Source organism: Acanthisitta chloris, unplaced genomic scaffold (assembly GCF_000695815.1).
Source record: "Acanthisitta chloris isolate BGI_N310 unplaced genomic scaffold, ASM69581v1 scaffold22510, whole genome shotgun sequence".
Taxonomy (NCBI): domain Eukaryota; kingdom Metazoa; phylum Chordata; class Aves; order Passeriformes; family Acanthisittidae; genus Acanthisitta; species Acanthisitta chloris.
Genome location: NW_008650238.1, coordinates 26,628 through 48,043, shown reverse-complemented (window position 1 = coordinate 48,043; position 21,416 = coordinate 26,628). Strand labels below are relative to the sequence as shown.

The 21,416-nt window shown below is 46.1% G+C and overlaps 1 protein-coding gene across 1 annotated transcript in view; it reads right to left on the bottom strand.

Moving 5' to 3' along the window:
- ADAMTS9 (ADAM metallopeptidase with thrombospondin type 1 motif, 9) overlaps window positions 1-21,416 on the bottom strand; it is a gene marked incomplete at its 5' end in the record, with an annotated part of 77,684 nt that overhangs the window by 30,394 nt on the left and 25,874 nt on the right. Inside the window, 16 exons of the mRNA XM_009084209.1 lie at window positions 3,336-3,512; window positions 4,115-4,276; window positions 4,941-5,225; window positions 5,421-5,588; window positions 5,734-5,838; window positions 7,639-7,758; window positions 8,591-8,755; window positions 9,886-10,050; window positions 10,792-11,002; window positions 12,665-12,791; window positions 13,377-13,506; window positions 13,615-13,781; window positions 16,404-16,499; window positions 16,764-16,881; window positions 17,949-18,085; window positions 18,187-18,368. Coding sequence (XP_009082457.1) covers window positions 3,336-3,512; window positions 4,115-4,276; window positions 4,941-5,225; window positions 5,421-5,588; window positions 5,734-5,838; window positions 7,639-7,758; window positions 8,591-8,755; window positions 9,886-10,050; window positions 10,792-11,002; window positions 12,665-12,791; window positions 13,377-13,506; window positions 13,615-13,781; window positions 16,404-16,499; window positions 16,764-16,881; window positions 17,949-18,085; window positions 18,187-18,368 — 2,515 coding nt within the window. The remainder of the gene's footprint in view (window positions 1-3,335; window positions 3,513-4,114; window positions 4,277-4,940; window positions 5,226-5,420; window positions 5,589-5,733; window positions 5,839-7,638; window positions 7,759-8,590; window positions 8,756-9,885; window positions 10,051-10,791; window positions 11,003-12,664; window positions 12,792-13,376; window positions 13,507-13,614; window positions 13,782-16,403; window positions 16,500-16,763; window positions 16,882-17,948; window positions 18,086-18,186; window positions 18,369-21,416) is intronic.

The following is a 21,416-nucleotide window of genomic DNA, read 5'->3' as shown; positions in this document are numbered from 1 at the left end:
CCCAGTGCAATGAAGCCCAAATGACTCAACCAACTGAACTAGGGTGCTGTGAGAGATAATTATTTTACCTTATCTGTGCCCATTTCTTAAGTCAGAAAGAATGAGAACCCATAACAAATTAATTCAGCATTATTCATAAATTATATCAGGATACAGTTGGATATTAAGGTAAACTCAAAATTTCACAGAGATTATTGCAAGAAGCAGATCCTCTCCCAGAGAAGTGCTTTAAGTGAGGTTATAGGCATATTTTATGTATATGGTGTATATATGGGTATATATAATTAAAAAACAGCCTCGAGTTTTAAGTGGAGTGATGGGTAATTCTCTCTGTGAACATCTCCCTTGCTCTGGAGAACATGGCAAGATTTCCTCTCGGTATTCGAGAGCATATATGGAGACCGAAGTTCACACCATAAGGAGAAAAAACACTCTCTGTATTCTGGTGACAGTCTGTGCATGTTTTCTAAAGCATGGTTTTAATAAAAAGGTCAGTTCTATCACATGGTGTACAATTCTGCAGTGTTTAAATACATGTTCTTAAATAAGCAAGGAAATAAAAATGTGTCACCTCCTCTTAGTCCTCTTTGAACATACATTACAATGACAAGACATCTCACCACTCTCCTGTTATAAAATTATCATTTACACACATGATCTGTTTATCCATTTAATTATCTCTTCCAACCTGGATTTAACCAGCCAGATAAAAATCACTTTTTACTGTATAAAATCTCAGTGGAATTTTGCCCGAGGACTGCGGGTTTGGACTCTTCAGACTCTCTCTGCTTTAATTTGTATGTACTTTATAGTACCAATTTCACTGAAACTTGAATAAAGCTAAGCCAGTCAGATGCTTGTGAGAAATTAGTTATCCAAACTTTATGATTCACACACTTTTAACTGTGTCTGTTTAATTACTGAGAATGACAATTTCTGTTGGAGAACAAAGCAAGCAAAAGAAAAGTCAGTTGAAAGATGGAACGTTGCAGTACCATTTCAGAAAACTTAGCAAAAGTTACCAAAAACTACGTATGTGATCTTAATTTAGCAAAAGACTCAAGAAATCATTGTACAAATTCATTTCTGATTACATTCTACTTGTCTTTAATTTTCACTGTTCAACATTAACATTAAACATCATAAATGTATGCAATATTTATATAAAATTAAATAACAATATTGGAAAAATAAATACACTTTTACATAAATACATAAATCCATACTGCTGAAAAGTTTCAGCTAATACTATACTCTTGTTTCAAAAGTGACCAAAAAAATATGGTAGTGACACTCCATCCCAACAGATGAAGTATGTACAGCTACAGAATGATGTTTGCAACATGACAGAGCTAAAGCAAATCTGGGTGATACCACACTAAAGAAAACAAATTTGGCTGTTACTACCTACAGTAGTAGCACGAGGTAGACATACACGTGGAGTATTCTGCAGGAGGGACACGAAGCCCTGTGGACCCCAAAGGTACAATTCAGTCTTCAAAGAGCTCTGGGGTCCCCTACATCAGAGCCAAAGGACACCATGGTAATAAGACTGAAAAGTCAAGTCACTTTGTGGCTATGACTGGGGCTCAGCCCTGCAGCCCTTCCCCTGCAGAGGCCAAGGGCCACGAGCCCTGTGGACAGCTGGAAAGAGATGCCACAGGCAGGACAGGATGCCCCTTCCCTCCACCTGTCTGCCCAACATCCCACCCGCTCCCAGGAGAACGGGCAAGGGCAACCCACCGAGGTTAATGCGACTGAGTTGAGTCAAGGGAAATTTTCCTGGGTGAAAACAAGCCAAAACCAAACTATAGGACTGCACCCTGCATTTCTGCTGAACGACACCAAAATGCAGCACAACTTTGGTTGTTGCAAATGGTCCAGCACAGTTAACCAAGGCTGGCAGCACCTCCCAGCTGGTAAATCCTGCGGGACAGCCAGCGCATGCGTCGCCAGCTCTGCTTACCTCACCTCGCTCATCTTTAGCACCAGCCAGATCAGCTGACAAGGGATTCATTAGCACCTCAAATGAAATTTCATAGCACTGTTTCTTGTACTGGTGAAGCACCGGATAAACACCAGCTCAGCAGAGTTTTATGGCTATTGCAGAACTCACTGAGGTATGATGAAAGTAATGAGGAGCGTTACTGAAAGCACCCACAGAATCAGAGTAGGTTTTGGCAAGATGACTTTTCAAACCGTGACAATTAAGGAAGTCCAATGGATTACAAACAGGCCTCATTTTTCTTTTTCTATAAAGTGCTTTTGAGTCAGATTAATTTTTTTTAAACTCCTTCAAATGCTTTTAGAACAAAATACACAATAAAGGTTGACATTTGTTTGAAGGCCACTCCAAAACGGACAGGTCCATGGTTTCCAGCGCTCCAGAAGCGCCTCAGGCAGCACTTGCCTCAGTGCAGGGCTCAGAGCAGAAGGTGCTGCTCTGGGCAGGGAGAATTTCAAAGCTGTGGCACCCAAAATAGCACCCGAACCCTGCAGTCCAGGGCTGCTCTGCCCTCACAAGAACATCTCTGTAGCAGACTCCTCCAGCGGCAAAGGAGCAGTGTACGACACCTCTGCTCCAAACACTATTTTGTTATTGGAAAACTCCCAGGGTTTTAAGCCTTCCAGCATCTTGCTGATCCTTTGCTGACTTAATTATAGCCCACCAGCTGGAGATAAGGCCAGACAATCCCTCTCCAGAACCAGAGAGATGCACGAGAATATCTTACAGGTGCCTTTACACTGTACATCACACTCATATTATATACACAGGAACAGAAATAGAGCACGGGTGTGAATGCACACGTGTTTCTATACAGGTCTGTGTGTGGGCAGGTAGGGACACGCACACACATCTATACACACTTGTACATGCTTGGGAGTTGGTGCAATTTAGTGCACATTCTCCCCAGTCATCTTGCTTTTGGCAGGGAACACGCGACGGGTAAACCAGTAGGTGCAGAGTGCAGCATTACCATTAAAGAGCAGAACAATTTAACTTCAATGGAAATGTACTGCTTAAATGCCAAGTTTAAATCCATATGCAAAGAACTCAGTCAGAACCAAGACTCACAATGCAGAGCGCTCGCACAGTGTAATAAAATGGACAAAGGTGGCTACTTAGCAGAAAGTGCCTTTTAAACTAAAAGACTCGAGCTCCCCTAATGTAAGTCCTTCCTGAACAGGTGTTATTCTGAATATATTGGCAATAATCCTCTTTAAGTGCAGTTTTAAGACACGAAGCATTAGCACCTTGGTTTGAAGCAAATTAAATCTGTTGTTATGGAATATCCACAAAACGCTTTGCAAAGAGAAAGAGTTTATGGTCGTACCGAGCTCCAAGGACCAGCGCTCCAGGCAGCATCTCTAGGACAGTCCTGCACATTGCACTGCTCTCTGTCCGGGGGTTTGTCAAGGATTTCACAGCTCAGATCCGTAAACCTTTCTCCATTGGGACGCTGGCACACCACCAGCCGTGTTCTTGTCCCTGCCCCACATGGCTTCGTGCACTGCAAGTCAGCAGAGGACAGAGCAATCACCGTCAGGGCAGCAAAAATACTGCCAACTGGCTGCTCCAAGTGCTGGCACCTCAGAAGATCCGAGGGCTGTTTCTGTTCCCAACCAACCCACTACAGCCAAATCCCCCCAAATGCTGCATGAGCCTTGGATGGGGCATCAGCTGCTTCAGCATCTCTTCCTGAAGCTGTTCATGATGCTCCACCATGATAGTGCCAGACCTAACGTGACACTGGAGGTTTACCTCTCCAGCTGTTCATCTCAGATGAATTTTCAGAAGGGAGCAGTTTTGTGGATTTTTTTTTTGTTTTTTTTTAGAAAGGCCTTCAGTTAAACTAGGCTTCTCTTACAAAAAAACTTCTCCATTTTTACAGAATTTGCTTTTGGCCTGGGAAGAAATTTTTCCCATGACAAATGAAAAGGAAAACACCACCAAGCAGTTGATAGGGTTCACTCATTTATCAGGCTGCCTGTCAAGCTCCAATCTTTCTAATAAATGTCACCACACTATCCCTCTCTCTTCTCCCATTTTTCAGCCACCTGCTAATGAAAGCCTTCCCCTGTGCCAGGAGCCCAGGATAGATGGTGCACTCACCTCTCCCCAGTTGCCATAAGCCCACTGAGGACAAGGGCCAGATTCACATGATCTCTGCTCCATGGGTTTGCTTTTCTCATCGCAGTTATTTGCAGTGTATCCATTTTCATCCTGGCACACCACGACCCGCCGCTGGAACCCCCCTGCACATGTGCTAGAGCACTGGAAGACACAATTGCCCACAGTTCTGTTGAGTGCAGGACTAAGTTTGCATTCCCAGCTCCATCCCAGTGCCTTGCACCATGGAAATGCACTGCTAGAAATTTACTACAGCTAACAGGCATTATTAAACTTCAAACCCAGGTATTACTAACTGCAGTGCAATAACTTAGGTGCTGACTGAGCAAAGAAAGGAAACACCAGCCTAGTTTTAGGCAGGTGAGTAATCCCTACTGCCTTTAATGCAGTGTTTGATACAACATTTATGCTTAATTCCCTTTAGGGACTTCCATGATAAAGTATTGCATACTGGTTGGGGTGAGAGGAGCTGGCATCGAGGCTCTGCTGTGCTTTGGGAACAACTCTGCACAGCTGTACATGTCCCAGGAGACAGCCAAGAAGCAGAGGTTGGCCTTTGCCTCATAGAAAATGATGCTGTCAGCTTTCTGCCTAGAGAGCCTCAGAGATATGAGAGGCTGAGAAGTGATGCCTGCACCCCACTGCAACACTTGCTTGTGTGAGCAGAGACCAGACAGTGGGGAGAAGGGTCTCTCTTTTCCCTGAGTGGTGACTTTAAGAAAAGACTAGATTAGCCCAGGGGAAAAAAACCAAACACACCACAAAACCAAACAACAAAACCCAGCAATAAGAAAATCAGGACACTTACAGCACCCCAGGGGCCAATCCTCCACTGATTGCCTCCCGGTATATGCGCACGGTTTCGGTTTGGGCTGCCCCCAGGGTGCAGTTTCAGGCGATGATCCGGATAGAGGAAAGGGTGGATGGGCCTGCCGTAGTCGTGGCTGTTTGGATGACAAGGAGACATGGAGCAGTCTTGCTCGGTGGCAGGCAGGTCGTCTGGGTCACACTCGCTCCTGTCCACCAGCTGGTCACTGTAATTGATGCAGATCACTTGTCGCGTTGCCTTACCTTGACCACAAGTCACTGAGCACTGTGTTATAGTGGGAAAAGGAGACACAGTCACATTTCCAGCTTTGAAAACCACAAAGACAGCTATTGCTAATAACAAACAGCAGAAAACCTTAATATCCTCACTTATAAAAGGGCAAGTGTGAAAGACTAAGGAAACATCTTTCCAGCAAGGAGGTCTATAAGGCTCTCCTGCAAGAGACAGCACGATGCTTACAGAGCTCCACTCCAAGGCTTTCCACTGCCCGCACGGCGTCACGGTGCACATTTCTGTGGCTGATGGCTTTGGGAGGTGGAAACAAGCTGACTCGTCGGCCACCGAGCCCTGGTCATCCCGACAGCTGACGTATCTCATCCGGGTACCCTTCCCGCACGTCGCGGAGCACTAGGGAAGAGCAACAAGCACTGCACTAGAAAGTTTCCTGATATACATTGCAAGGGTTTTGGAATGAAAAGCTGGTTAAACACACTTAAACACATCCCATTTTCTACTGTAAAATAACCCTGAAAGTATTACAACATGTGCTTACTGGTGTCCAGGATCCAAACCTCCACTGCGTCCTGTGAACGCCCGATATGGATCTCTTGGCTTCAGGACTATTTGGATGGGGAGGACATACAGCTATTTCACAGTCCTGTACAGGAAAGACATGAGGGAAAAGTGGGAAATAAAGAATTTGCAGATGTTTTGATTAAATCACCTCCTCTTCAATGTCATTATCATCAACATGCAACATCTTGAAAACCTGTGACCTGCATGCCTGAGTGTAGGCAGGCGTCCTCCTCGCATCCTCTTGGTGAATCAGCAAAACTCAGCCTCAATACCCTGAGGCCTTCATATGCAGAACCCTCTGTGGACTTTTGACTTATTAGGAACTCTGCAATAGGGATCCCTATAACCATGTGCCATCTCCACGCATTAAAACCAGATGTGTTTTGAGGCAAAAGATGAAAGTTCATTAAGAGTTCTGGTATGAACACACATCTGCAAAGCAGCAACTTTATCTCCCTTCAAAGCTCCCTTCCTTCAGCGCCGAGACCTGCAGCCCACACAATAAAGGTTACGCTGCTGAGCTGATTGCAACCCTTTGATTCCCTGCAGCCCACCAGACCACTTATATCCGTGTGCTGATCTTCACCACACACCAAGCACGGGAGGTTTTGGGGACAGGCATGGCATTCTGCTCAGTCTTGATACAGTGCCTCACAGGAGGGCTCTAGTCCTGTCTGGACCTCCTGGGAGGTCTGGCGACAGAAATGATGAATAGCCATGACTTTACTCCATGCGCAGTCCTTGCCAAAAAGGAAATTAATACTGATTGTCCCTGTGAGGGAGAGCACAGATCCTGACAAATGGCAAACATGACTTCCGCATCACTACGATTTCACTTACACTGGAGAAGTGCATGCCAAATGATGGCTGATGACAAGTGGGTTTGCTACCCCTTGACCATAGTGCAATTGGTCTCCATACATGGGAAAAAAAAAGCCCTTTCACAAATGTTGTGACCTTAGTTAAACTCTGTGAAGTCATGCAGGACTGAAGCTGGGCAGGGTATCAGCACTACAGCTCTCCTAGATGACAGATAGATGGTAATGCTCTGTTTTATTCAACTCCTTAAGATACCTTAGACATATCCTCTGCCTGATACGGGAATTTACATGTTTGCTTCCAAGTACACAGCATGGAAAGCCTCTTCAGCAAATTTGCAAAGGGTATGCAACATTTCTCAATTTCTCTGGCCAGGGGAATGTGTCTGGAATTGCAGCTGCCACAAACACTACAATGTCACATGCAGAAGACAAGAAATTACAGCCCCTCACCATCATTTTGTACCACACAGCAACAGTCCCGCAGCCACGTGAGTCCAGACTGCAGCCAGGCATCCCTGACCCCATGCAAGCCAAAGAAGGTGTCTGCTGTGTGGAGACAACAGCCTCTGAGGCAAATAAATAAATACTGTCTCAGCCTTCTGGTGTGTGGTTGTTTTCCCATATTCATTCACTGAGGCTTCTTTAGCTCATGAGCTCTTAAGAGACCAGCTTTAGTGCTGCATCTGAACAGCCCTTCTCACATCCCATCCTATGACTGGAGTTCTGTGGACATAAACCATGAGCAAAGGTAATTGATCTTCATCCCATGAAGTCCTGATGCCCTTATATAAGAAGTTGTTCATTGCCTTTTTGGCAATTTGGTGGTGGTGTCAACCACATGGAGAGGGTCTGGACGGGAACTCCAGTTTCTTTGTCCCACTTCTATAAAAACAGGGTGCTGTGCTGCACCTTTCCAACAGCCATGTATCAGACCAAGGTACAGCTCTGCACGGGCTCTGTTCAGGGTAAGGCTCTGCTGCAGCAAGATGTCCCCTAAAGCCGTAGCCTGAATGTCTCCATATGCAGATGGAAAAAGATGGAGACAGCACAGCAGGATTTACCTGGGTATCTGTTGGCCTGGTTGCAGCATTACACTCGTTGTCATCCACCACTGACACGTAGGTGCCCACGACACACTTCACCGCTCTCATCTGGTAGCCTTGGCCACAAGTCACAGTGCACTGGGAGAAAGAAGTGCTGGGTCTGAGTAGTTGCTTCAGTTAGAAAGTATTAATCAGCCCAGCCTGTGTTTAGGCACATAGCAAAGGCAGCAAAAATAAAACAGCTTCCCTTCTGGTTTCTCTTCATTTCATGCATTTCAGCTTTAAATTAGGTCAAAGTTTTAACTCACTGCGCCCACCAGTGCCTCACACGCTTCACTAGATTCTTTGGGAATGAAGGTGCAAGCACTGAAATCATTTACTTTGCTGCACACACTAGAATCAGAGTCTGGTAGAACCTGCATCGTATCTTTCTTTAAAACTAGTGGTTCAGCCCCATGGTATTGCGAGCAGCTAATGAATAATTTTGCTAATGGGAAATATGTCTGACTGGGACAACTGGCCTGTGTTTGTTGCTGTTTTTTTTAAGTCAAGAGCTAACAGCTTTGTGGAAAAGCAGATGCCAGAACACTCTGGGAGAAACGAGCAACTTGTGTTTTAACAGAAAAAAAAACCCCTCCCCAACCCAGAAACTGAAAAAAATTAAAAGCAACAAAAGTTATTCAATGGGAGCAGCTTTTCTGTGAAAATTAGGCCATGTATTTACGTGCCTAAATATGGATTTAGGAGCGTAACCTTGGAAACCCCTTTTTTTGAAAATCACGGCCAATTTAGTATGACAGAGATTAAATTTAGCACAAAGGGCAGGTACTGTTATTGCTGCCTATCCGCTGAACCCAAGCGAACAGAGGGCTGCTTTGGTGTGCAAATCAATTAACACAGTTATGCTGCTGAATTTGGATGAAAGGGCAGGGCCCAGCCTCAGCCACCAGCACCCAGAGCCCTGTGGTACCTGGCCCCATGGCCCCACTTGCCACGAAGCACACTCCTGCTGCTGGCACGTCTGCACCGACTCTGGCTTTGTCTCGGGATCACAAAACCTGTCGTTTAATCGATCTTCTCCAAACTGGCACCAGGTCTGACGGTGTTTGTGCCCTTTTCCACAGGTGACCAAGCACTGTGAGGAGAAAAGCGCAAGCTCAGGTGGTGCTGAGGAAGTGCTGCCAGCTCAGCACCTGCCCCAGCACTGAAAAATAAACCTGGAGACTCACTGCAAGCACTGCTTGAAAAAACTGGTGCCAAGAGATGGCTCTTTAGCTAAGCACCACTATCCTGGAAAACAGGTGAGTGTCTTGCAACAAAAGAGGATTGCTCTCAGGAGCTGGTCCAGAGCAGAGGCTGGAGCAAGGAGAGCACAGCCAGGCTGGGACCCATCAGCACAGGCAAAGTGAGACCACAAAGGCTCTTGACATCCAGCAGCTGTGAGACATCGGGCAAAGGCACAGCACTGCCCTGCAGGGTTTTAGCTGTGCACAACAGGGTGCCAAAGGCTTGTAAAAAACTTGTTCAGCTCTGAGTGTGCATGTTAAGGGTCTTGGCTTTTGCAGGCTGCGAGCGCCTCTTCCACCACCCTGGTGAGGGCTGGGCTGCCAGCAGCTTGGAAGACAGATGTTTTGCAGAGAATCCCTGATCCCACTCAATTGCTTTCATTATGTCCGAAAAGAACATAATGATCCACAGAAACAAGAGCTATTTGGCCACAAAGGTGACGAGCAGCCTTTGAAGACTATTCTCCAGTATCCCCAGTCCTGCTGCAGGAAAAAGCCTATCAAGGTACAGTTTTATTGTGTTGCAAAGGACACCAGCAACAGTAGAAGAGGCAATAAACAGCAGGGAGAGGCTGAGCAAGACATCAGTAGGGTGAAATCCTGCCCTCCAGCGACAGCCAGAGCTGCCAGGGCTCCTGAGGACAATCCAAAGGGAAAATGAGGGCAGAAGATATTTTTCTTCACAATGGTGCAGAGGAACCATGGAAAAACTGGGGAGAAATTACTACAGGATTGGAGAGTAATTAACCACCCCCTGTAGCTTTGCAGGGAGGAAAGTGGTCACTTGACCAGTGGTGACAAGGCCAGTGACTTTGCTACCGGTCTGAAGCCTCTCTGTGCACAGACATGGGGAGACCTTCTGCAGGAAGCACAAACAGATCACAAGGGATGAGCAGGGATAGAGACATCTCTCTGCAGGCATCAGCCCCTCAGGGTAGAGGACCAGCAGGGTAAACCCACCCTGGTGACCAGCACCTACCTCAGACCAGTCACCAGTTTTCCACTGGGGGCATGAGAAGTCACTGCATCGCTGCACTGTCAGCTTCTCCTGCTGACTGCACTTGCTGTCATCCAGGACATCATTGTAGGTGTTCACACACATGGCTCGGCGCCGCCGCATGCCCCCACCGCAGCTCTTGGAGCACTGGGAGGAGAGACACTGAGTAAATACTTTCTGCCACTCTACTGCTACTGCCTTATCCCTCTTTGAAGTCAGGACTGTGGAGTGACTGCAGAATATGTCAGGAAGAACAATTTGTACTTTAAGTAACCAGGTTTTTACTTCATATATTTTTTTTAAAAGCCAATCTTGCTAAGCTTAATAAAATGTCCTGGCCATGCATTTCACAAATTCACTTCACGTTATAACACTGTTATTACTTTTACAAGTGTTGCTTTCAGTTCTCCTAAATGGCTGCTGCTTGTTCTCATTTTAGGAGAGATTAACTCTCTCTGACCAGCCAGCCTCCTTCACCATGCCCTCCCTGGAAAGCCCCAGGCGCCTCAAGCTCTCAGTGCCAGGCCTGCATTCAGGAATTTTCTTATTCATATAAAGGTTAAAAAGCAGAAAGAAAACAAATTTCAGAAGTCCTCTGCTGATGACAACATATCTTCCCTAACTCCTGGCACTGGTGCTGGCCTTGATGGGAGGAGACAACCAGCAGGGCCAGCTGCATGTAATAAAGACATGCCTTGAGATGCTTAAAGGCACAAATTAATTGCAGGACAAAATAAGGAGTACCAGGATGATTTGGACTACAGTGTCCTCCAGAAAAATCAACGAAAGCAGAATCACTGCAGCCACCTTTTATGCAGAGCTGTTGTTTGCAACCTAAACAGCCTGACATACCCCTGTGCAAGGAGGAGACAGCAAAGCGTCCCTTACCTCGGTCCAGGCTGAGTATCGCCACCCTCCCACGTTACAGTCTCCAGTGCACTTCTCCCTCGTGCTGGGCTTGGGCTGGCTGCTGCAGAAACGGTCGTCGACCTTCTCTATCTTGCCCTCCAGTCTGCTGTACTTGGAGCAGTAGATCTCCAAGGTGCGGTACCCCAGCCCACACTGCGCCGTGCACTCGCTCTTCCTCGCGATGTGCCACCTGCACCAAGGACAGACAACATTAGCTGTGGAGTTCCAGGACTCTGTAGGCAACATGCTCAAGGGTGTTTGATATAAGGAATATATGCTCTTGAGCCCAAAGTTTGGGCTCTTTGTAACATTTCCCAACGCTTTATGGCTTCCAGAGATCTAAGGCAATTAACCCTGGCATTGCTCTTGAAGAGAAGGAACTGTCACCAGGTCCCTCTTGAAGATAGCAAAGCCACGCTGTGACCCTGTGGGACCACCTCAGGTGGTGAGGGCAGTCCATGGCCAAGCAAGAAGCAGTGCTTTGAAGAGTTTCCACACCATGTTCCCCTGCAGGAGTTCCACCTTGGCCTTTAAAAGCTAAAAGCTGAAAAATACAGCATCAGAAAATTACCTGCACAGGCTTGAAAGGTGTTTCACATGGCAGGATGCCTGCAAAACAATCTTAGCTCTCCAAAGTGTGAGCAAACTACTTGCTCCAAGACACACAAGCCCCAGAAGTGTCAGGGGGGATTAGAGGTGTTCCCTCTCAACAGACAGATTTCCACCCTACTGCCTCTTTCCCAGGATGGACAACAAGGGCTGGTGCCGGTGACCCTTAAGGACCCAGCTGGGGATGCAACCCTGCTACACATCATCCCAGCTTTGGAAAGAGATGCTGGACATGAGGGCTGATCCAGGGAGGTGTTGGAGACCCCAAAGCCAAGAGGAGCCCATTACCCCTCAGACTTGGCAGGGGTGGCTCCTGGGGAAGGAGGCAGTGACATCCCCTGGGGGTCCTGGAGGCCCCTGGGCTGTTGCCAGCATCTGTGCGAGGAGCGCAGAGCCCACGCTCCCAAGCTGAGAGAGCTAACTTCAGCACAGCCAGGAGAAGAATAAGATCAAGGGGATTTGGAGTCAATAGCTCCTGACTGGTGGGAGCCTCACATCCCTGCCTGCTTTTCAGACTCCTGCATTTGCCCTTCTCAAGTTTCCAACCTGTTGCAATGGCAACAGCTGTTACCGCGACAACCCAACCCTATACAGCCCCTGCACAGCCCCAGTTTAACAGAGCCAGAGAAACCCCTCGGGAAACTCAGCCATCTGAATTGCTTCACCAGCAGCCGCTTAATGCCACCATATTTAAGCCCCAGAAAGGAAAACAGATTTTTTTTTAAAGGAAAACGGATTGTGATGATTTAGGCTGTGCTCCATCAATTCCAGCACGCCAGGAGTTGTCTGGGGACAGTCCTAAACATGCTCTATGCATAAGCCTATTCTTTGCTTTAAATAAACACTGAAAAATCCAAGTCTTAGTTACTTTTTTGCTTTAAATATGTTTTCCCCTCATTGTAGGCTGTTTGTAGGATGGTGCTGAGCATTTCTGATCCAGGCAGATGCAAATTTCAGGCACTGTATTGCACAGGGAGATTTTTCAACATCAGAAGAATTTTTGTTATAGTTAGCCCTAACTTAATCCAACAAGAGAAATGTGAAAACATACAAAAGTGCCTCTCAAAACATCACTGGTGGATGGCAATCCCACTTGGTTGACAAAGAGGCAATTACTAATCCTTTTCTTTTTTAAAATCTAATGCAGGCTGATGAGAAAAGGAAGTATGGTGAGAGGTGAAAGAAAAGAGGAGCAAACAATAGTACACAATGTAATGTATATACACAGCTGAGCAGAGTGCACCTTAATTCACATTCTGTGCTACAAGGCTCAGTGATGGGGTCAGGCTGGGGAATTCGATCGCATCGCTGGTCCGACACCGTGAGCTGATCCGACTCTCTCGTACACACAGGTTTCCTTTTTCGTTCTCCTGCACAGAGAAAACCAGCACATTGTTTGAGGCATGCAGGAAAGTGATCCCTTCGGTTATTTCTCTTACACTTTTACAGTAGCATTTAAGAGATGTTTAATTTTACTTCTCCATCTCCTTCAGAAACAGGAAGGGGGTTAAGACTAAGCAGAGCAGAAGAGGTTTATCGCAGATGGGATGGACATGGGGAGCTGCAGCATCTCTGCAAGGATGGGCTCTGCGTGTTTACCAGGGTGGACACTGGCAGGTGGAAACGACTGAATGTCAGACCCAAAACCAGACACTGATGCCTTTTGCAGCCTTAGGAAAGGCCACACAACCTTTTCTGTGCTTCAGTTTCCTCACCTGTGAACCACATAGCGAGGCTCACCTGGCTCAGAGGGGTTGTAAGGTGCCCTGCTCTAAATCCAAGCAGCAGCAGAGCAGTGCTCCACCTTGTAGGATGTTACCTACTACTGCAGCCCAGGGAAACAATCACTCCCATAATGTGAGAATCTCAAAGAAGCCAAACAGAGAGGGATTTGACAGCACTGTCCAGATCCCAAAACAAATCCAGGGCAAAACTAAGCCTTACCAAGCACCCACCTTGGCAGAGCTTACTGCAGGGCTGCCATGGGCCATACACATTCCAGTAAAACTGCTGAGGTTTGTCCTCAATGGGGATATTAAATGTGTAACGAACGTCAGGATTGTACAAATTTCCCACTGATAAAACCTGAGAGGATGAAAGATGAAGCAGAATAAACCAACAGACATCACTACCCACTATTTTCAGTCCAATAAAGCTGGGCAGACTTTTCCATACACACAACATATACTTCACCTGAAGGGTTATTTCTTGCTCAATCCGATCTGTGGAATTAATCCTTTCAATTGTATTATCCGATCCACTGTATTCGATCACAGCATTCCCAACTTTGATTTCCCTTTTAAACATACTGACGACAAAGTCTCCATTTAATATAAAGTCTCCTTGACTGTTAGATAAGGCTGCATAGGTGCAAAAAACAAGAACTAAAGAGGCAGAATTAACTCATACGTACATAACAACGTGGGTCATGCGCTCTCGGTTCTCCTTTCCATTGGGGGTGGGAGGAAAAGCCCACTGGCACTCTCAAACAGAAAGGATGTAACGAGAGCAGCAGAGCTCTTGCAGACATTGTGCCTTCTCCTTTTTCCACTGGAAAGCCTCATTAAAACGAAGGCTGAATGCCTGAAGCTGTTGCTAAATAGTTCACCCAATAGTTCTCCAAAAGGCACGCCGGGCTGGCTGCTGTATGGAGCACAGACAGCTGGTATCCCCTTATATGCTACAGAAATAATCCTGCCCAAACCTTTTTGTCAGCCATGTGGCTAGGGTGGCTTCCCTGTTGTTTCCAGGTGTGTTCTTAGGGTAAATGTATCTACCCTAATCACCTAAACATCATTTTCTAGTAGATAATTAGAGGGAGTTTGGTCAGTATCTCCCCCTCTCTCTCCCTCTCCCTCCTCCCCCCATATTTTTATTATTATTCCAAATCTTAAGGTATGTGAAAGCACTGAAGGCTTAAAGTCTAAATGCTTTATAAAAGGAACAGTTTCCTGAAAACAGCAGTCTGCTGCACAACTTCACACTAATGCGATTATGTAGCTAATTTCCTAAGTTAGTTTCCCCACCATTTCACCCATCACAGCTACATTACTACAAAGCCCCTGTACTGAAAAATCTAAACTTAACACCAAAACACCAAAGGGAAGGTTTTTCCATCAAACAAGGAGAGATAATGAAGCAAAACACTGCTCGGTAGCAAAGAGACATAGATGGATAAAAACTCACAAAGAGGCTACACTCAACCAAACTCCACACGTTGGAGGCTTTAATGTTATTAGGCAGTAGTAAAACTCATTAAAGGAGTCCTTCCCATTTACTGTATCTCCTACAACAGTAGGTACATGTCTTGGACTTGATGACAACATCAAATTCCTCCTAAATTGTTAAGCAACTACAAGGTTCACAGTACCGAGGGCCCAAGATTTCACACTCAGTGAGCTGCAAAATAAGTGGACACATGCACACTTCTCATTTGCTTCTAGTCAGGCCTAATGTGAAGAGATGCTTTCCCAGCAATATTAAAGCAACATTAAAGAAGATTTGACTTCATTGCTTCCCAAGAAGATTAAAGGCCCTCCAAGAAGAGCTGAGAAGTTTGGGGCTCCTTCTGGGGGTGAAACAGTTTGAATAGGCACAACATCGGGAAGATTGTTTTTTCTAGGAAAGAGGAATAATAAAACTTGCCTCCCTCCCCCAAGGCAGAAAACTATCACACCTCAGTGAGGTTTTTTTGGTGCTGATGTCCATTCATGCTGCACCATCTCATTTCACTGCTGTGAATGTGCAAAAAACAACACGACACAGCTGTAAGTGCACAGAGCTCTGCATGATCCCCCCCAGGAATGGGAACAGGGATCACCCACTCAGCTTTTTGCCTCAGTGAAGGGTCCAGCCACATGGATGGGATCTCAGAGCAACAGCCAAAGCTGTCAGCATTGTTTTCCTTTGGTGCATGAGTCTCCTCTACACGTTTCTCAAATAAGCCCCTTTACCTTTGATGGGCTAAGATCCACCAGCCTAGCTGCATTTTTAACATACCCAGTTACAGGAATGTTGTGAGATAAAACAAGATGAAGTGCCCTATTCAGAGATGTGAATACAGGACCCTGTGCTACTGAGAACTGGTGATGCCAGGCACAGGGCGTGCAAAAGAGGAGGACCAGAGACTCTGAGGGACCCCAAAGAGGACTTAATGTCAAAATCAGCTTTCAACTGTAAGGTGTAACATTGGTTGTAGTGTGCACTTGTGTTATCTCTGGTATTGAATCCAAACAGAACTATTTATCTATGAGGTGCATTACTGATCAGCACGGTGGAAGAGACTCATGGCCATGCTAAAATTATATGTGCATGCAGCAGAGTGTTCTAACACTGCACAGTTATCTTCAACTGCCTATAGAGACATAGCCACAGATTAGAGAAAACAATGACTATGAACAGCCAAGGGCCAAGTTATTGTTAAGTTTAAATCAAACCAGTATCTTTGGTGTAATCTTTACAGTTACATATTGCTGTCAGGGAGGGACAAGAAGGGCTCAGTCTAAGTGAAATCAGAATTACTGTTCTCAGAAAAATAGCAAATAATTTCTCTTTGCATGTGTTTGTCCACACGCCTGGGCATGGCATATTCACTCTCCAGCCACAGCATGGTGACAGCAGAGATGCTTAAAGTTGCAGTGAGAAGACTCCAGCAGGGTTCAGAAGCCTGTTTGGTTCCCAGCTTTGTGCCTCAGCTCCCACCCACAGACCAGACTTGACAGTCCTTCCCCGCCCTAGACACACTCTAAGCAGATATTTCTTGTAAGTCTGTGAACCTCCTAAACTTTACAACTAGGATGGCATGAACAGAAAGAAGAAAGAAGTTAAGGCTGAATGTTTGGCAGACATAGATAAATTCTCACCAAGAAAACATCTCCCTTAAATGAATTCTTCATCTTCCCTAGTAGAGAGCAGCCAGTAGATACATCACCACAACCAGAAACAAAGTAGATTTCTGGACTGAAATAAGAACTACAACTCACCCAGGTAGTTGTCATCCTCTGGTTTCCCTGAGTAACTGTGCTGACGCACATCAATATTGGTTGCACCAGCTGGGATGCGAACCACAACGTTATAGCCTAGGAAAGATTGAACAGAAAGTCAAGGCCATTACACAGACATTTCATTTGCTTTCTACAGGGGAAAGGGAAACGAGCAAAATTACCTCACATTACACAAGCTGATACTTTTCATTTAGGGATAGCATAAATAGTTATAAAATGGAATATACTATAGCTAGAAGGATTTTGCATTTTACATCAGTGTTTTTGTAGATTAAGTGTGGTAATGGCTTTTATAGACCCACATTTTTCACAATAAAGTTTTTAGCAACAGATTCTTACCATAATGCACCGTGTTAAATGTGCCTGCAACAGTTTTGCATGAAGAATTATCTCCACCACAAACACCACATTTATCTCTTCTTGCTTTTGAATTCAGCACATGATCGCATCCAGCTTGCTTTAAGAGAAAAAATGAAAAAAACAGATTGAGCAAATACAGACTAGAACAGCATTTACAAACCTCCTAATTAAGGCACACAAAAGCTGTGTGTGCAAAAGGCTGATGTGAGACAAATTGTTTTGCTTCCCCACATTTTTCCACCGATTTAGAGTGTGGCCATCCCACAAGGTTTTCCAACAAAAGGCTATTTTACAATATGAGGATCAGAACTGCTGTTTGCACTAGGCGATGCCTTTGCTAAAGAAAAGTTCTTGCTTCAATTGTTCCCATAGAGAAAAGTGTGAAAAATAATTGTGAACAGAAATGTAAAGGGCTCTGGGGTCTGACCAGGAAGAACTGGGGCAAAGCACAGAGGGAAGTGTCTTTAGGATTTAGTTTCATATCTCCTCAGCCCTCAGTTACTTAGGGCAGACACGCAAAAATTCTCCACTTGAGCATGTCCAAAGAAGAGCTAGTGAACAGTCTACAGTACAAGACTGACAAAGAGCAGCTGAAGGAGGTGGAGGTGTTCAGCCTAGAGAAAAGGAGGCTCAGGGGAGAACTTATCATTCTTACAACTAGCTGAAAAGCAGACTGTAATGATGAGGAGGTTGGTCTCTTCTCCCAGGTAACAAGAGGAAACAGCCTCATGTTGCACCAGGGAAGATTTAGGTTGTATATTAGGAAATAATTCTTTACCAAAAGGGTTGTCAAACATTGGATTAGGCTGCCCAGAGCAGTGGGAGAGTCACCATTCCCAGAGTTACTTAAAAGACACGTGGATATGGCAGCTGGGGACATGGTTTACTGGTGGACTTGGCAGAGCTGGGTTAATGGTTGGACTAAATGATCTTAGAGGTCTTTTCCAACCCATATGATCCTACGATTCCACGTGTGGCTCTTCTGCAAATCTGGAGGTTGGCACAAGTTTCAGACCATTTGGGGCTCACACAGCCTGCAGATGCTGCTGGCAGCCCCTGAGCAAAGAGGACAGGCCAACAACTGCCTGGAGCACAGTGCAGAAATGCCAGGCTGCTGTGCAAAACTTCAATCCCCCTTTGCTGAAGAGGAGGGAGAATGATTACCCGGCACAGGCCCTGCACACAGATGTCGTTGGTGTCGGGGCTGCAGGGCGTCCCGTCGATGACGCGATCCCGCAGCTGGTAATACGCCGTGTTTCCTGCCACGCGGCAAAACAACTTGCACCGATCCTTCATCAGGACTGGGGATGGGAGGGAGGAAAACCAGAGGCATGTTATCCGAGCACCATCACCCTGAGGCAGTGATGCAGGAGGCAGGATCTGCATCCCCCCCGCCACTTACTGCCGCTGTATTTGGGAACCCAGCGCACATTCGTGGGCAGCCCGTTGATGTTAAAGTGCTTTCCGTCGAAGTCGGCACACTGCTCATCCCGGAAATCCTTCTTCAGCTTCGAGCACGGTTCGGTGTTGCAGGATTTAAACTTCATGCGACGACCCACACAGTACTTCCCTCCGTTTTTAGGCCTGCAGAAACAGGATCAGGCTGGAAACAAGATGCAATTGCTGTTCTGCAACCTGTTCAGCACAGTCAGGAGCTGGCACACCATTTTGTGGGCTCCATCTTTGTGCATGTCTTTAATTAACATCCCATGCTGACAAGGGCACAAGAGCATCCTGAACAGTCAGAGCCACTGTGTCCTGACTATATTGTACCGAGGAACATATACAGAGGCAGAGAGTGGCCCTCGAAGCTCAGGACTGCATCTGTGCCCAGCTCCAGCCCCTGCTGCAAAACAACCACCAATCCGACATCTTCTATCTAATCCCTAAAAAAACAAGTGCCTGCACTAGCAAGAAGTGCAGATCAGAAGAGTGACTTGCCAAGCACTAATGTCCTGGCACTCACTGCCTTACAGGACTCTTCTTCAGGATCAACTCTGCCTTGCCTTGGGACCAGAGATCAGTGCCCTAGGGATGCTGGCCAAGCGCATCTTCTCTCAGAGCCCTCTCGGGAAGGAAGCTGGTTGACACACTTGAAGACTCTCCACCCACCAATGAGCGATAAATAGGAACCACCCCTGCCCTTAGCAGAGATGCTCACTGTGAGCTTTCCACACTGTGTGCAGCCAGCACCTCTAACAAAAGGGACAGCACTCCCCTGCACATGCACAAGGGTCTCTACACACAGTGAGTCAACAAGTTCCTAGAGCTGAACAGAATTTTTTTAGCTTCTCTGCACATCCATCACTCAGGAAGCCCAGCAGTGCTTTTTCTCCCACAAATAACAATTCTTCACTCTTACACTTGAAAACTTGTTGTGACCCAAGGAGCGGAATTCCTGTGAAACAAATGGGGAGACAGGCACAGAAAAGCTTGCCCTTGCCAAAAGATTGCCTGCAAAGCTGGGAAAGGCAGGCAGACTTCCCACAGCTCCATCAGCACCACACTAGGGATGCTCACAGGTTTGGCAGAAGGAGTTGCCTCCTCAAGCAGCTGCAGGCAAGATGCTGAGCACAACCAGCAACACGCATGGGATTTTTCTTGCTCACATCTCTCCTCACTAAGATCCACACTGCTGTGGTGCAGACCCCTCACGTTCTGTCCTAAATACCAAGGGGTATGATTTGGCTTTAGGCACAGCCTGGAGCAATAGCTGGTAACATCAGCTCTACCTGCTCTGAGGGCAGCTCTCACATGTCATCTGGAAATGAAATATGTGTCACTTGCAAAGGTTTCTGGTGCTTGCCATTAAGCAAGTACCAGTGATAAAAAGCCCAAACAACAGCACCGAGCCCAGTGCAGATTCCTGATTACAGACTGATTTTATACCAGTTCCTAGTGGAGTTAAGTCTAAACCTGGTTTCTACCAATTTAGTCGATTCTACACCTTGTTGTGACAAACAACTTGAAATAATGTACTTGATTACACTTGGGACTGTTCCAGAGCTAACCCTGCACAGCAGCCCTTGTGGATGCATCCCATACTCCTCCTGCCTTGCAGGCACCATCATGATAACTGCTGGGGGTTTCCCCATCCCTTGGACTATTCCCATGCAGGTACATTAGCTACCTCCAGTTACAAAGGAACATCCTGACCATCTCACTACACAGCACATAAGGAAACTTCTTAGCTATGGCAGCAGCACACTCTAGACCTCAGGGAGTCTGAGTCATTCATGGGGGAGTTAACAAGATTCATCATTTTCACTTTGGAAGCATTTATACCACAGCAGGACTGTTGCAGTTTGACAAAGGCTCTGAGTTACCCAAACCTCTAAGAGGGCATTTCTTTATAAAAAAAAGTTGCAGTCACAACATTTTTATGGTAACCACATTGTTTCCGATATAAATCGATTTAATTCAAATGAAACTTTTAAATATTAAGTTAGTTAAGAAGAACATGCAGGAGCCTTTTTTTTATAAAAGGTATGTCTAATAAAATACAAAGATCTCAAGATACTGTTTAGCTTTCTCTTCTCTGGACATGACCTCTGAGATAGAGATAACATTGACACATAGACACACCACAAACTTAAGGGGGCTGAAGTTTGCCACCGTGTCAGCTTCCTAACTGTGGCAGTAAATCTCCTCGCAGCCAGCGTTGGGGGCTGCAGCATGCTCACACTTGTGACATTTCAAAACAACTCCAAACCACCCTGACAGTTTTAGGGTGTTTTTAAATCAGCGTTGCTTTTCACAGAGTCTGAGTAAACAGAAAGAGCTGACCCTGAAAAATAAGTCATCCTCGTATAACATCGATTTTCGGTGTCACAGAGAAATACGGCATACTTCACTCTACGTAATACTTCCATGGATAATCAACAATGTACCGCAGAGACAGAAGGGAAAGCAGTACATGCATAGAAACCTCCTCGTTTTGCTTCAATTTCCCTTTTCTGAATGGTCTATTTGATCAACTAACAGTTGGCATGGACCTGCTTTCAATCCAGCATCATTCCCCTTGCAAGTTCCTGCACACACCCTAGCCTCACTGCACTCCTCCCAGTACCCTGGAAACCCTCAGGCCCAGGGAATGGTGAGGTCTCATCATCACTTCCACCCCAACAGGTCTTAAATATGTGATGTTTAATGTATCACCTGCAATTACTAACCTTGAGCATTTTCACTCGTGGACTTTGAAGCAGCACCTAACTCCCAGTGGTCCAGGAGCACCAAGAACAGGCACCCAACCAAGAAGTGCTGTTTTGGAGGTGCTTTGCACCTGTCCAGCCCCCACAGGCAGCAGCTCTGCCTGAGGGCACTCAGGCTGCCACAACAAAATGCCCTTGGAGAATTAACTGCAGGGCACATGTGTACATCTGCACATCTGCCTCTGTACCTGTGCTCATGCGTGACTGCAGAAATATCTGTGATGCTCCAGTGTGCACAGATCAGTTGGAGACATCCTTCACAGCATTCCAGGAAGTCCTGGGACTGGGAATTGGTTGGTGTGCTGCCAGTCGCCAGCACAGTTATCTATAGATGTGTTTACATGTCAAACTCAGACAACTTTCAGCACAGGTGGATGCTTCTGTGATGGACTGAAATGCAGGTATGATCTGACTCGCATGC